The following is a 16,692-nucleotide window of genomic DNA, read 5'->3' on the forward strand; positions in this document are numbered from 1 at the left end:
CTCCCTCTCTGAAACCCTTTAAAGAAGCAACAAGGAACTCAGCAGCGATACACACACCAGCTGAAAAGCAGCAGGAGGAAATATGTATGTGCAGTAGTGTCTTCAAACATGGATTAATGCGGTCTTACATCCATTCTTCTTGTATTATTGATGAAGGTGGTATATTTCCAAATGCCAGGGGAAAAGCCAGCTGCAGGGACTGGTACACAGGAGCGTGGGAATAGAGGAAGGAGGGTGGAAGGAGTGAGATTCCTGAGGTCCTGGGAAATTTTGTCCCGTATTAATAGACTTTGGTCCCTTTGAAATTTTATTAGCCATAAAGTTGACGGTACGTTGTGCAATTTCTACAGTCGTACGGACGTGTCTTAAGTTTTTACTCCTTTTTAAACAACCGCTCATGCCTCAGCGCCCAAACAATTCAAACACCAAAGTTTATCTTTCCCTGAACTGATGCCAGCAACTACACAAGGAGAACAGGTGTCATCGTCAAACTGAGACTATATCTATAAAAACCTCACATAGTCATCAACTTCCAGCAAACACTGACCAGTGAGTTGAAGACAGTCCGGCTGCTGGTGCTCTGTCCTTTTAGCGCTCTCCCTCTTAATTTTTATGGTTCCTGCACCTTCAGGAAATGACCCTTTTATAGGGTCAACACTATAAAAGACTTGTGTGTGTGTGTGTGTGTGTGTGTGTGTGTGTGTGTGTGTGTGTGTGTGTGTGTGTGTGTGTGTGTGTGTGTGTGTGTGTGTGTGTGGTTGGGGGGGATAAGTGTTCAAGTTACTACGGTTCGTCTTTGCTGCCAAAGAAAGAGACCTGATGAGGTTAATAGTCTCCTCTTCCAATATATCACATAGCTGTGAACTCTGTGACCCTTTTTGTCAATAGGAGAACTTTTCTCTGGAGTGTGTGTGTGACTGTGTGAGTAGGTGGTGTGTGGCACCCTGTGTGTCTACACAAGCGTGCACATGTGGAAAATGGCACATGCATACCTCGACATGCGTGTGGATGTCTCTCTTTAATCGAGAGTTGTGTAAACCGATGCTCATGCTGGCTGAATGTGGTTCACCTGAATAGGATTACATAACAATGCCAGCATAAAATGGCATAATGTAGGCCTCTACTATTGTACTGAACAAAACGTGGATAAAATAGTTTAAAAGTGAAAGTGCTATTAAGGATTGCATTCAATGTGGTGGTCTTGAGTTCTTCTAAACCTTAAGTGCTCGTCCCACTAATGGTTTAAGTGTTTTGCTGCAAACTGCCAGTCATTTCTCACATTTTGGACACACTAATATATCCATAAGCTGAAAAAAGACTCTTTGCAGCAAAGAAAAGACATTCACTAAATCTAAAGAATGACCAGCAGTACAATAACTTTCTTGTGGCCTTTAAGTCTATTGCAGTAAATGAAGTGCAGTAACTGTCTGAGCAATTACTGTAATGCTTCTTCTGGTGTTTTCTACTGGCTGGCAGAAGTCATAAAGTGTGCCAAATTAGCATTAAGACATACAGAAGAAGAAAAGGGGAGAAAAAAGAAAGAAAGAGGAGGTTGCCGGTGGCAGAGGAAGGTCTGGACTGAAGGTTTTTTGGACAGGTGACAAATGAGAGACTAGTGGGGTCAAATCCTCACCCCACCTCGGGCAAAACAAACCAAGCCCCAAAATACACACAATTAGACACATAAATCAACAAATAGGAACACAAATAGAGCAGCTCACACGTAGATACACATGCATGCATTTGTTAATAAAGATTCTCTGACACGCTGATCAAAGCCGAGTCACTTTTTCTGTGAGGGAAACAAGCGGAGCGGTTTACCTAAACAGCACGCTGTACAGAGGGGAGATGTTTCAGTACATAAAGTGCCGCACTATGATATAAATAGATGTACTTTTCCATGAAATTTCATAGTAATTACAGACCAGGAAGCATGGACCCTCTCAACCCCCACTGCGGCACCCACGTACCTTGAGTGAATACTAAGAAGCAACTCTGGCACAAGTCCAGTTCAGTATGTACTGTGTGAACCCCCGTGGCCCAATCAAAGGCAGTGTGCACGACTGTGAAAGGGTGATTGGGTTCGAGGTGCACAGGGAATAGTGTTTGAAGTCTTCCTTCTATCAGAGAGACAGAAAAGGGCACTTTTAATCCTGTGGGATCACTAAGGCGCCACAGGCAAAGGAGATGCGCTCATTCTCTCAATTCTTCCATGAGTACCGGGGGGGAAAAAAGAGGAAGGAGAGAGGGGGCTAACGGGGAAGAAGGTGGAGGCGGGTGTGAGGGGGAATACAGAGAGAGAGAGAGAGAGACTGAGCTGATGATAAAAAAACAGGGTAGCTGACGTAAAGAGATGAGGCAAACAGATGAGAGGGGAAGTGCTGCTCCCTAACATGACAGATTCAGCAGTAATGTCAATCAGCCACTGTGGGGCTGTCAGAAATGCGCAATAAGCTCACACAATGCCTTTTTCTGGCTTGATGAGATATCAAATCCCTTTGCACTGTGTGTGTGTGTGTGTGTGTGTGTGTGTGTGTGTGTGTGTGTGTGTGTGTGTGTGTGTGTGTGTGTGTGTGTGTGTGTGTGTGTGTGCATTAGAAACAGAATATGTATGCGTGTGAGGTAGTGCAGAGGATGGAAACCGGGGGTAAAAATATAATTTGAAGTCACTGTGTTTCCCAGAACGTACATTGAGTGTGTCAGCAATGCAGTCGAATGTGAGATTTCTTAATCAGCCAATCAGAGAGGTAACAATAACAAACCAAATACACTCTACATGTGTTTGTGAGCAGGTAACAAAAGGGGAAACAGGGACCGCACTCACGTATTTATGAACTGCTGCTTATATTAAGCAGTTTGAAATCAAATCAAATCTTTCACCTGCGGTAAGACATCATCTGTGCACTGATATCCTTTTTATGAGTTACAACAATCAACGCAAACAGAAAACTTGAAGGATGTCTGAGGTTCAAAATAATGTTAATAATGTGAGAACTAAACAGCACATATGGCCTCCTCTAACTTGCATTGAAATAGAGCAATTTAGAGGACATTTCAATAGCTGACATTTGAGTTAATGTTTTTTTGTTTTTATAATGACAAAGACAGGTGGTGCTTTCCATTACAGGTGAGTGGCAGTAAACACACACACACACACACACACACACACACACACACACACACACACACACACACACACACACACACACACACACACACACACACACACATATAGGTCTTTGTTCAACCAGGGAGTGAAAAAAAAGGATTATTTGCAGAGTGTTTCATCCGCCTTGTGCAGAATATATTACGTGTGTAAATGTTGTTGAACCCGGCGCTTCACCAGGAAAAGGTCACACACTCCCCTCGACCCTAAGTGATTCTCTGTCTTTGTGTACTCTTGGTGAAAAAAAAAGAAAACGAGCTGCGCCTATAAACTTCGCATTTAAAAGGCAAGTGCGGCCGAGGGGGGCCGCTGCATGAGGCGAACAATAGCAGCTTTTTGGACACACTTTTTCTCACTGCGATGAACAGCAGGGGAACCGGTAGAGCCTCCTATAAAAGAGCGATAGAGCACAGCTGCCAGGGTTCAAAAGTAATTTTATAAAATGTCTCAGAGGGGGCCTGCCTGTGGTTTATCTGTGGATTTATGGGAAACAATGGGAGGGCAAGCAAATTGTTAGAGGACAATAATCAGAGGGCCTCGAGATGTGATAACTCCAGAATTTAAGGTCTTTATGCAAAGGAAGACATTAAAGGATAAAGTGATGCAACTGCCAGCCAAATGCTGCATTATCATTAATAATGCACTTGACATTCAAACGGCTCTGCCATGCCTCGTGTTCTTAAAACGTTATGGGAGAAATGGAGAGTTTAAACGTGACAGCTAGGAGTCCAGCAGCTAAATATTAAACACTCTGCTTCATCATCATCATCGTCAAGAAGACAAAAGTCAATCAAGCCATATTGGCGCTGTCCGTTCAGAGTGATGAGGTTCTTTGTGCTACCAGTTATTGATTTATCAGTTTCACACATTATCCCCTCTTTTTGACAGCTGTCTAATTTTGCCCGTTAGTTTCCTTTAATCTCAATCACTAAGAGTAGGTTAGGTCACCGACTGTCCCCGCAGCAGGCCTGAGCCACTTGAACCTATACTGCTCCGCAATTACGCGCATGACGCATTTGGAGACAATATCATTGTTAGGTTGTAAACTATTACTCACGCTCAGAGGCCATAGTAATCACGGACTCCGTGGTGGCGTGGTACTCATCCTCCTCCATAAACTCATCCTGGGACGAAGCATCTCCCTGGAAGTCGTGATGGTCCAGAAGCTGCTGGAGCGGGGGCGCCTTGGGCAGCAGCTGATTGACCACCTCCCGGCTGATGTTGGGCGCCTGCTTCAGACGCAGTTTGCTCAGGATCTGGGACTTGATGGTCTCCAGTCTCAGCACTTTGCTCTGCTCCCTCCAAACACAAGCGGAACACTCGTGAGAACCGGCGTCCTCGTCCAGCAGAGATAGCCCGGCATCCGTGGGCGTCTCGCTGGCAGGAGGCAGCAGCAGATTGGGCTCATCGCTCCCCGACTGTCCCAAGGAGATGAGCACCATCAAGCACAGTAAGAAGTTGTACCTCGGCATGACGATGCGTGGACAACAGAAAACGCAACTTTTCCTCCCCTTCCTTAGCTTGTTTTTTACGCACTTTATTCCGTTAGATCCCGTCTCTCGAATCTGCGCCGCTCCTCGTCTTAGCCTACAAACGGCAAAGAATAAGTGACATGCATCTAATCCAATACGATCACCCCGAAGTTTCTCTTTTTGTAATATTCTTTCTTTTTCTTTTTTTTTCTTTTAACAAAAAAAGTGCGCGCAGAGGGTGTCGGTACAAGCTCCTTTGATTGAAAGTTAAATGCCTGGTGAATGCATAGCCTGCTCACGTGCAGTATAAGCTAATTGTTGTTTTCTGTACAATTTTAGTCCACGGATGTGTGAGTATGTGCAGAGGTGTCACTGAAAAATGTGCAAGTACGGTCAAAAAGGCGCTCTTTATATATCTCAGCTGCCCGATGTCGTAATCCGCCTCCATTGGCTAAGATTGCAACAAAAGGCTTTTAGGTCTGTCACCAAGTCAAGAGGGACAGAGGAAGGGAGGGTGTGCGCACCGTTAAGAGAGTATAAATGTTTTTACAGTGCACAAACAATGTCTCCCATTAGAGATAACCTATAGCCCAATTAGGTTATTAGGATGATGGCAAACTGCTCACTACGCATGTTTTTTTTGTGGTTTTTTTTTTAAAATAGGTTAAATGTTCAATGGTGCCAATTTAAAAAGAAAAATCAAAAAGAAAAAAGCTAAATGGATTTCTCGCAAATTTACCACAGCCAATCTCGAAGCGTGCACATAGCATTTATGGTGTAATTAAACTGGTAACTCGAAGATAAGAATTTATCATGTAACTAGACCAGATGGTATTATGCAGATTATTTAGATATATTCTTGTAAGGCTCTTCAAAATGAAAGTGAAAGTTTTCATTGAAACCAATAAGAAAGGACACACTCACGTTTTCCTTGAAAAATAATAGCTCCACATGTACAAGGGTGCATTCATAAAGGCTGATCATGATTTTGATAGATTATGTTTAATAACCCTACACCTCGGAGACTTTTGAGCCATTAAGCAGCAGCACGTCTGTAAGCTCTCAATTATAACGTAGATGGACTCATTAGTATACACAGACCCGTGTGAATGCCATTTGTACCAATCAGTATATGAACTAATGAGCAAGTGACGCATGCAATTATAGTGAGCTGTGGAATTTCAATCTTTCCTGAAACATCATCCAACGATATATAAACATGTGAGAATGTTATCTAAATGGTGCCCAAGAACCACGCTCATATACATATTTTCATATGTATATCATTGGAGGGGGGGTAAGTTAAATCTTTATTCTTCCAAAATAGGCTAAAAGTTTTGCAGCACCACCTCTTTGAGCGATGAGCAGCCTGTGCGACCACACCGACATCTGCTGGAGAAAAACATAGTTGCGACTGCAGGTCTCGTCTCAAAGCTGCGAGCCTCTCTGTTCATTGGAGGCTGTGTTTTGTAAAATTCACCTTCAGGAGCTGCACTCTAAAGCAGGAACTCTATTGGTTAGGTACATTTCATCCATTACTAAAGAACTGAGGATTCTCCATTGCACCTCCAATACAACGAATGAAATTCATTGCAATGAATGCATTACTTGGTCATCTCACAAATTTTTACAGTACCAAAGTATCAAAGCGTAATTTTACAACAGGCTTGGAGACATCAGACATGAAAGCATTGGTAATATGTCTGGTGGTATGTGCTCAACTCTTTTAGTTATTCTCTTCCTTTCAGAAAAATAATTTTTGCTCCGTTAAGATAAATCATTAGCAAACTGGATCAAAAGACAAAAACAAATGAGTCCTGAAGTGATGAGACACTCATGTTCATTCTACTGCAGTTGCCACTCATCCGTCCTCTGCACGTTTACATGTTTTTCTGTTCACGTATGCAGATAAAGTGTGAATCATTTGCATGATCAGATTTGCTGATCTAACATCTACTCCGAGCCTTAACATACTAAACCCACATACAAACACTGAAGCTCAGAAAGGCTTTGTAAAACTTCATGTAAAATGATCAATGAGGTTTCTACATGATATATACACAGTGAAATAGATCCGGTTTCAGTAAACTTCATGGTCTTTGCATTGATGGGTGTAAAAAAAAAGGGCCAGCCTTTTTTTGAATAACAGTTATATCTCACGCACACCAGAATAAACAGTCATTAATGAGGCAGTCATTGATTCAACAAAGTGTCACAGCACTGAGTCTACAGTAAGCAGTCCTCACTGTTGCTACGCAGTGACAAACTACAGTTCAGAGGAAAGCTCAAGGAAAAATTTAAACCTGGTTTGGAGTTTTTGCTCCAAACTGAGGGTCTGGTCCGCTGCACGAGAGCAATGTGCAGATTTTGTATTCAGTCAATCACCTTAAAGGTGAAGGAAGTTGTATGAACATTTCTATTTAACCAGTGCGTAGGCTGATATATTACTACATTTGCCTACAATTATAGAAACCCTGTATCAAGATATGAGACTATGTCATGATCATCTGTGTGCAATAAACACACATCTCTGGGATGAATAACAGTGTGTGATCATGTATAAGTTGTATAGTTTTAATGTTTTATTTGGGAACAGAATGGTGTGTATGTGTAAGTTTGGTGATGGAGTTTTTATTATGAATGAATGATGAATTTTTATGAATTATGTCTATTTTTATGCTTAAGGACAACAGATGGAAATTAGCCTTTGGCTATAATCTGGTATGTTTACATTCATGTAATTTTTTTTTACATTTATGTTCATTAACATGCACTGTCCTAAATAAATAAATACAGCTTTTGAGTCATACACTGTGTAAATATCATTTTATATTTAGGGGGTTTGAACTGTTTCCTCATTTCCTGTTGCAGTTGTTCACTTTTTCTCCACTTCCTCTTTCACCCTTTGTTTAAATGATAAGTAACACATGTTAAACAACAACAACAACAATAAGACAAAACAAAAAAACTTTGCTTTGTCATGTATTGACTGCCATCTTAAGTTCTTCAGCTGTCAAATAGTTTGGTTTGTAAAGTTGTACAAACACTTCAGTTTCAGCATCCAGGTCTTGTGGAGGTTAACTTTGTCAGAAACCTGTGTTTTCACACCATGACAAGGCAAAAATCACTATATGCAAGTAGAGTGAAAAGACAAAGAAAAGGTTAAATTGACAGCTTAATCAATAAAAGTTGCTGTCAAGGTTGACTAGTGCGGGAGTTGGCTTATCTCTGTAAAGAAGCATTGCTGTCTGTGTTCTCAGATTGGTTCCAGTTTATTGGAATAAAAGTATGTGGTTTTCAGAGTCTGTAAGTGGTAGAAATCCTTACTATTCTGAGCCAAATGACTTATGATTGACCAAGTTCATCATTTTCAATTCGTAATTAAATAAGAAAATAATAAGAATAAGAAAGCGTCTTCTCTCATAAATGAACATGGCAACACAGTTTATGTTTGCAAAGTTGCATCTGAACAAACCTCAAGACTTCTGAAACAATGTCCTTTGGATAGACAAGACCAAAGTGTAGGTTTTTGACCATAATTCACAGCATCACATTTGCAGAAAGCCAAACACAGCATATTTGCACAAACACCTCATACCAGCTGTCAAGCATTGTGGTGGAAGGGTAATGAGTTTGGCTTGTTTTGCAGCTAAAAGATATTTGCAGTCATTAACTATTCTTTATACCAAAGTATACTCAATTGTGAGGCCACATGTCTAACAGCTAAAAAGCTTGGCCCAATGTGGGTAATGCAACTGGACAATAATCCCAAGCACAGAAGCAGTAAATGGCTTTGGTGAGATCTTAAGAGACATTAAGATAAATGAAATGAACTGAAGCAACGCTGTAAAGAAGAATGGGTCATAAAGTCGTCCACAATGATGTGAGACTGATAAAATCATACAAAAAAAATATTACTTCAAGTCACTGCTTCCAAAAGTTGCTCTATAAGCTACTGAATAAAAGGGATTTCTTATTTTCTCACAGGAAAAGTCCTGTTAAACCTCACTTTTCATTGTTCTGGTCACGTTTGTAAAAGTACCTATAACTTTACTAAAAAAACGGCAGGCTTTTTTCACTGATTAATTCCAGCCATGCACCAGAATGCTATCCCTTAACTTTACAACAAACCAAAAGTCATATTTGAACCCCCCCCCACAGCCACAAACGTGACCCATGTCTCCCTAAAAAGACGGATATTTGACTGTTCAGAGAGAGTGGGCGGAGCGAGGGCGGCGTTAAACACGGTTTGGTCCCTGCGGCTTTCCGTAGATCAGGGCCTGGGTGTAGCTCCCTGTAGCTGCGTAGGAAACACGTAAAAAAACACCACTTCAGCCAGAGAGCCCGGAGGTGTCTCTTATATAAAGAAAAACGTAATATAACGCGTACAACATGCACTCGGTCACGCTGGACAGCAGTGGTTCACCGAAGAAGCGCTCGTTTTCTCGGGGAATGAGCGAGGACGAGTCTCTGCGCAGTATTATTAAAGAGGTGAGAGGACAAAAATCACGGCGTCGTTAACGTTAGTGTCAAACGTCACAGCTGTTTTAAATAACCGAATAAGTTTGGTGTTTTTAATTTGTTCAACACTTAAAATAAACAGACGGCTAGGGTAAACGGAGCAGTCGTCAGGCCCGTCGCTTCACTTCACTTCCTCGGCGTTACCGCTGTTAGCTGTTCGTTGTTTTGTTGTTGTGGCTCATGATGATGAGGTGATGATGATGATGATGGTGATGCTCAGACTCCGCCTGAGATGTGTTTTCGTCTTCTCATCAGACTGACAGCTCCTCCAGACGTGTGACAAGAAGCGACAGCAGAGCGAGCACCCTGAAGAGGAGGAGTGACAGCCAGGTAGTAGCTAGCATAAAAACTGACACTCGATGAGATGAACTCATTGTTGTCTCAGTGTTACAACATTATATATGTGATGGACACGCAGTGCTACCTAATACCTCTGGGATGAGACGCTTGCATAGGCCGAGAGTCTAAAGGTTTGTACTCAAAGGAGCTTGCAAAGAAAGGCGTCTGGACTTCTTTAAGTTACTTGAAGACGTTTCACCTCTCATCCGAGAAGCTTCTTCAATTCTAAGGTCAAATGGTGGAGAGTCCCAGATATAAACCTAGTGGGAGTTTCCCCCCACAGAGGGACAAAAGGACTCCCTGATGATCCTCTAATCGCCTGAGCCAAGGTGTGAAACTGGGTGTGGGTCCCAATCAGCCAGAGTTTCGGGTGTGTTCATTGTGAAACCTGGCCCCACCTTATCATGCGAATTCCTGAGGTCAGATGGCCCAGGATGTGAGTGGGCGTTAAGGCATCTGGGAAGGGATCTCAAAACTGGCTTATAGATGGCAGAGAGTTGGTGTCGTAAACCCCCGCCTCTGTTCAAAGATGGTCGCTCACAGTGGACATAGATGACTTCTTTCACTCCTCTTTCAAACCATCTGTCCTCTCTGTCCAAAACGTGAACATTGGCATCCTCGAAAGAGTGTCCTTTATCCTTAAGATGCAGATGGACTGCTGAGTCTTGTCCTGTGGAGGTGGCTCTTCTGTGTTGTGCCATGCGCTTGTGAAGTGGCTGTTTGGTCTCTCCAATGTAGAGGTCTGGGCATTCCTCGCTGCACTGTACAGCAGCGAGGAATGTTAAGTCTGTGTTTTGGCGTTTTTAGGTTTGTGCCTTGTGACACAGAGTGGTGTCTAGTTATGGTCAGTCGTGCCAAAAAGTGGATAGATGGATATCTACTTTATAGATCCACAAGAAAAATGATTATGTTACAGCAGCAAGATGAAGAATAAAAATAATGCAGCCTACAATATTTAACAAAGTTAAAGTGCTACAGGGGTCTAGTAAAGATCTTATACTATGATAGAATGGAAAAACTTTCTCTCATAATATAACAAGTACAAGTAAATATGAAGACAGTTTAAAATAGTAAGAGCAGGACTGGCATTGTGGAAGAGTAATGCAAACTGCATTAGTACATAATATGTATGCTATAAGTGCATGAAGGTAATAATAGAAATATGTGTGGAATCACATGTCGGACAGGTGTGACCACCTGTCATAGAACGAGGAGTTATTATACAGCTTTATAGAGAATGATGGGAATGATTTCCTGAGTTGTTATGGCAGTGAGAAGGAGCTCTGCTGGGTCAGAAGTGTGGAGCAAAGTGGGTATGATGAGTTGTCCATGACAGAGAGCAGTTTGATCACTGACTTACGGTCTCTAACTGACTCGAATGCCTCCAAATTCCGGCCAATGATGGGTCCAGGCTTGAGGATTAGTTTGTGGATCCTGCTGACATCTCTGGCACTGGATTTATAAAGTAAATGAAATTGTTTTTTAAACAGCTGTTGATATCTGTAAATATCTGGGTCTTTCTTTGTAGTTAGGAGAGAAATGTTTGAAATGAAAACCGTGTGACTGCCAGTAGTGACGGGAGCAGTAAAACCATGAAATTGTACTTTCCAAATTGCAGAAGATGGTTTGCTTCTGAACTTTTAGTACAGCAATAAATGGCGATATCTCGTGTTTTTATGGCTTCCTTATTTTTACTAGTTCAGTTAAACTTGTACTAAACAAACTCGTCTATCTGAAAGCTCCGAAAGCATGTTGTACAGCATGACTAACCCAGTTTTAAAAGATTATTATTAAAATAAAAAAGTCACAGGTTAACTAGATATTTTGTAAAAACCGAGATGGTTGTATTTCTACTCGGTAACTGACAGGGTGACTGCAAGGCTACACATTCCCAGGACCCAGAAACTGAAGCAGCTACATTGAGTTGAGTTATGATTTTAAATTTGTTTGTGTATGTTTTTCTTAATGGGATCCTTTTGGTCAGGAGATCAGTCTAATAACTCCCAACTAGAGCAGAGCTTTTGTCTGCGTCATCAATTATGTAAAAAGCCTATCAGTTATGGGAAAATGGCCACAATATTAAATGCGGAAACAGAAGTGCTTCTGGCAGAGATTTCTTCCTGTTAAGGAGGCATTTCCTTTCCTACTGCGGCCAAGAGCTTCCTAAAGGGAACATTTCTGTCTTCATTATGTAAGTTGTTGACCTGACTTTGTAAAGTGCCCCGAGATAACCGTGTTATGACTTGGCATGGTATGAATTGAAGGGAAAACATTTACAATGTTTATTTTCCATTCAGTATTAAGTCATTTACACGTGTTTGACAGCAGCTGTCGGCATTAATTGATTTATAAATATAAGTAACAAACTCCTGTAAGAGACACGTATGAATAAAGTGGACAAATAATCAAAGCTACCTTTTGTAAGATGCAGTAAAGTTTATTTTGATGCTTATAATAACTGAATTTGTGTAACTTTAAATTTTAAGGTCATCGTTCGTGTTTGAGTTAAAGGGGACCAACAGGAGAGGATCCAGTATGCCTCATTTAAACTGCTTTGTGCTGATTTTAACTCAAAATACTCAAATGTTTTTTATTAAAATTATTTGTTTTCCTTTCAGCAATCTGAGCAGGACCTCTTCATGGGACTACCAGAAATGGTAACGATTTCTCACCATTATCCTCCTTATTGTTGCTATAAATATAATGATGTTTACTGCTATTGAAGGCTGTGCTCACAGTAATAAATCACAGCAGTGAAGCATATTCCTTTACATAGGGAGGCATTGTCACGCTACCACAGGAGGCCTCCCACAGATTGTTGCCTCTGAGAGCTCAACGAGCACTCCCACTGACTGGCATGCATTCTCCTGAAGTTGCCTACACTGATCTGTTACCGTGTAACTTTGTGATATAGCTAGAGCTGCAGGCCAGCTATGAAGAGGCTGTGCAAGAGCTGCGTGGGCTGGAGGTCGAGCGAGAGGCTCTGTTGTTCCAGGTGGACGTCCTGCAGGACACGCTGGAGGGTGTAGAGGAGCTGCTGGCTGAAGCCCAGAGAGAAGCTGGACAGGCTAGTTTGGTAAGTCCAGGTCGAGCCAAAACACGAAGTAAAGTCTTAAAGTCTCTTAGAAATCTGTGTGTGTGTGTGTGTAAGTAAAGTTCGTTGTTTGTGATTACAACAGATTGTGACACTAACGAGCTGCTGCTGTCTCTTTACATTTGTAGGAGTTGGAGCGAGAGAGGGAGGCCAAAAGGAAACTGGAGAGCATGGTGCACTCTTTGATGCAAGAAGTGGAAAGATTAAAAGAGGTAAAGTGAGACAGTTTATGTAAGCTTGCAGAGGCTCCGAATTTGTTTATAAAGATGTAAAGGGAACCTATTGCGCAACAGTCTGTCAGGCGTGTGATCGCTCGTGAATATGAATGATGGCGATGCTATGTCGTTGTTTTGTTTTTTTCTGGGTGTGTAACCCGGAGACACGGCAGGCCTGGGCATACAAGATTTTCTGTGTGTTGTGGTTTAGTTTTGTCCTTAAGGGTTTTAGCAACTGAGTCTCGTCTTTCTGGGAAAAAAGCCCTGAAAACGAAATGAAGAAGTTAGAAAAGTACAGAAGTACTTAAGTATCCAAGCCACATTTGTTGAGACTGGCACAATCAATTGTTTCAATTACTGTTACTCATTTTCCACTCCTGAAACTTCCACGCCTCATCCATTCTTGTGTTGTCCTTATAAAAACAATTTGTGGTGGTGCATAACACGTTTTGGAGTAATCTCTTCATTTTTCATGGTGAAAAGAGTCTGATCACTTGACCTCTAGCCTGGTACCCCACTTAATTATGCTGAGTGTCTAGTGTGAAGGACAATCAGGAGTCTGCACAGGTTATTCTACTTTAAACCTGGACTTGATGGTAATGCTCTTCTTCAAGAGTCTGACTTCTTGCTTTTCTTATCTTCTCTGTTTAGATAGTGTTAGCTGAGTGGAGAGTAGGAATAAAAATTCTTAAGATAGCTTTAAAATATACAATGTTGTGCAAAAGTCTTGGGGCCACTCCTCATTTATTTATATTTTGCTTCCAAGGAGACAGACATTTTTGATTTGTTTTTTGTTGTTGTTGTTGTTGTTAAGCAGTTTAATACTTACCTATGACTCATTCAAGCTTAAAAAAGACACCTAACTCAAGGGATTAACCAGTGCTGTGACTACACATAACAGACAACAATTTTAGTTCATTTTTAAACATTTGTTCTGATTTATTTAGTTAAAATGTACAGAAAAAGCCAAACGTGACACCTTTTGGGGGCATAAGACAATATTTTTGCACCAACAAGATGGTTCTCAAAGAGGCAAAAACAAAAGGCAGCCAAAATCCTTTTTGTTTGTGTCTTATATACTTTATTTGTATGTTTACACATTTCAATAAATTACTGCACATATTTCCTGTTTTCCTTCCAAAAAGAGATGATTGATGGCTCAAGATCATTAAAAAAACACTGTAATTATATTTTCTATGAATGAGCACTGCTTATGCTTTTCTTTTTTTACACCTTGCAGGAAGGGAATAACAAACTATCAGGACCAGGTGAGATGGCTAAAGCAACAATGCAGGGACACAAAATAAGAAATGATGCCAACAAAGTCGAGAGCTCCTCCTCTCACAGCAGCAAAGATGAATTGGGAGCTGCAGTGCAAAGAGGACAGAGTGAGGGCACAGAGGAGAAGCAATGGAGAATGGTAAATAAGCCCATGTGTCACCAGCCTTCTCTTGCACTAGGCAGCCTGGTCGCTGAGGATGGGGTCCACCAGAGACCTTATGAAAACGGGGCAGCAGATGGACAAGATCCCCTGCTGGATGAAAACGACTCGGACAGCATAAGTGCCTACAAGGATGCATTCGATGAGACTCCAGAGCAGGACAGGATCTTTCCAGGTGACGGAGACAGTTTGGAGCTGCCCCACGATGCAGAGAACACAAAGAAGAGCCTGCCTAATAATGGAGACGCCCTCAACAGTGAGGTCGAAGGCACCAAAAACAATGAAAGCTGCATTTTGTCTTAAATTTATGTTTCATCTACTACTGAGTAAGGTCAGAGATAAAATGGTTCATAACTTGATAAAATCCAGCAGCATTTTGATTTGAAGTTAGACATTTCTGTTCTTACAAAAATCAGTTGAGATTAGATGTATTAGATGTTGCTAGTCAATAGTTTGACATTTTATGAGAAAATGATTAGTAGAATAACTGTGGAAATAATTGGCAGCTTAATCTATAAGGAAAAGTTGAAAAGATTAGTTAGAGCCCTAGTTATGATACATTGTAGTAGAAGTTACATTTTTAAAAATTGTGCTGAACGATCTCAGGTTTACAAGCTGAAATTTCGCTGACTACTTTATGTTATTTGCCAATCATTTAATTCAAGTCTGTCGTAAGTGTTTGGGTTTTTCCTTTTTTTAATGCACGTTGCAATACATGGAACATACTCCATGTTGCTTTGACTGTTTACCTTTTTGATTTTAAGAAGGATATTTTATACACAAGAAGCAGTCAAGACAAAAGTCACGATTTATCTGTCTCGGTAAGAATCTCCACAGCAGCTGTTTTAGCTTCAACCAGAAGAAGACATTACAAACACAGAGGTTTCTTTTCTGTGAAGTTATTGTTAACTTAAATTTGATCATAAGGATTTTGATCAGGCTGTGTTGCTGGTTTCTCTCATGTTTTTCTTGGACTTGGAAGTCTGGTGATTTCAAATAGGCAGTTCATTTATTCAAAGCCTCAAAGTCTTAAAATTTTTGTGTTTTTATTAAAAAAAATAGACAGAAAATGGATTTGGCTGCATTTGCACTTTTTAAAGTTCTTATATTGTGACATTTATTTGTCAGATTACATTAAAGCCAACATTCCCTTTTTTAACCAAATGTGTCAGCCAGACCTGACGAGCTGACCACTGCAGGCTGGATTTTTTTTGTCTGGCTGCAAGGACATGCTGCATGTTTGCACATTCGCAGTGGAACTTGCTGAACTTTGCCTCTTCAGATGTCTTTCATTGCTGTAAAACACTTTGTATGTAACATTTTTAATGCCTTTTTACTTTCTTTTTTTTAAAAATTGTGCCAGAATCAAAAGTAGACTCCTCACTTCATCTATGATCCGTAGCCTGCACGAGCACCTATGAATGTATACTGATTTCCAAAATGCACACAAGTTTGTGTCATTTGAGTGTGTTTGCATGCAATACTATCAACTACATGTAATGAATAATATGTCTTATTTGCTGTTACAAATACTTTTTAAAAGGGATTTTCAGTGTCAGTTTATTTTGTAGACAATGTATCATTCTTTTATTCCCCAGTTTACAAAGTCGATTTAACAAAGTCGACAAATAATTAAAGTTTTGAACATATCAGGCTGGACTTTAATGATTAGAAAAGCATATATTGATAAATGGATCTCTTGTAGAAGACAGAAGCAGAACAATAAATCTGCACGGGTTATGTTGAAGTTGCTGCATTTAGCTGTGTATCATTTTTGGTTTTAATACAGGTTGTTGACTTTGTACTCTGAGGTACTTTTTTGCTAGTTCTTTATAACCTGTAGCATCGACTGTCAAATGTATGTAAGTTTAGGAGGTTACTGTTATTTTAGTGCTGTGTGGTGATACTGTGGTCACTTCTTGAGCAGTCAGGTGATGGCAAATGAATTATAACACCAACATCCATAGGTGCTGGACAGTTCATTTTCAGGTTTTCCCGGTGATACAAAAAAAGAAAAGGAAATGACCTTTGACATGTTGCTGTGCAGCCAAATTGGTTTGTTTTTTTCTTTGATTTCAAACAAAAGTACTGAAAATACATCCTTTTATGTATGATGCCTTTTTTCTGTTTGTAATATTTTCAGCTCTGTCATTGGCTTTGAAATAGATGTTCAGATTTAAATGTTAATGCCATACATTTATATCATAATAAAATGAGTGAGTAATGCTTTGTGCCATTTCTGTTAACTTGCATTTAAAATATGGAGAAAGTGAATAAAAACAAATAATGACTTAATAAGCAGCTTGACATTCAAGCCTAATTATCAAGGAACGTGCTGACGCCTGCTCATCTTTCAAATCTCTGATGATCAGTTAAGCACCTCATTTTTAGGAGACTCATGACCGATCGTATAACTGATTGTATATTTAGTACACTAAAGGTAA

The 16,692-nt window shown here is 40.5% G+C and overlaps 2 protein-coding genes across 3 annotated transcripts in view; one reads left to right on the plus strand and one right to left on the minus strand.

The window, feature by feature from the left end:
* The window catches only part of LOC308403035 (growth/differentiation factor 11-like), a 23,337-nt gene extending 17,933 nt beyond the window's left edge, over nucleotides 1–5,404 (minus strand). The window contains exon 1 of one of the 2 annotated variants that reach the window (XM_080892263.1): nucleotides 4,224–5,404. In XM_080892263.1, the coding sequence (XP_080748389.1) occupies nucleotides 4,224–4,638 (415 nt within the window). In that variant the 5' untranslated portion in view covers nucleotides 4,639–5,404. The remainder of the gene's footprint in view (nucleotides 1–4,223) is intronic. The other variant, XM_080892264.1, reaches the window with a different exon arrangement.
* A 3,493-nt stretch (nucleotides 5,405–8,897) lies between these two features.
* Nucleotides 8,898–16,474, plus strand: LOC308402099 (uncharacterized protein). The gene is made up of 6 exons (XM_080890708.1): nucleotides 8,898–9,129; nucleotides 9,415–9,489; nucleotides 12,117–12,155; nucleotides 12,413–12,574; nucleotides 12,721–12,804; nucleotides 14,048–16,474. The coding sequence occupies exons 1-6, from the start codon at nucleotides 9,031–9,033 to the stop codon at nucleotides 14,549–14,551; spliced, it is 963 nt and encodes a 320-aa protein (XP_080746834.1). The 5' UTR covers nucleotides 8,898–9,030; the 3' UTR covers nucleotides 14,552–16,474.
* The last annotated feature ends 218 nt before the right edge of the window (nucleotides 16,475–16,692 follow it).

Source organism: Rhamphochromis sp. 'chilingali' (genome assembly GCF_963969265.1).
Source record: "Rhamphochromis sp. 'chilingali' genome assembly, chromosome: 9".
NCBI lineage: Eukaryota > Metazoa > Chordata > Actinopteri > Cichliformes > Cichlidae > Rhamphochromis > Rhamphochromis sp. 'chilingali'.

Bases quoted from the DNA above. Each gene is read 5' to 3' on its own strand.
- LOC308402099 (XM_080890708.1), top strand. From the start codon at position 9,031: ATGCACTCGGTCACGCTGGACAGCAGTGGTTCACCGAAGAAGCGCTCG. The intron at 9,490-12,116 runs GTAGTAGCTAGC...TTTTCCTTTCAG, and splicing joins AGAGGAGGAGTGACAGCCAG to CAATCTGAGCAGGACCTCTT. The intron at 12,805-14,047 runs GTAAAGTGAGAC...TACACCTTGCAG, and splicing joins AAGTGGAAAGATTAAAAGAG to GAAGGGAATAACAAACTATC.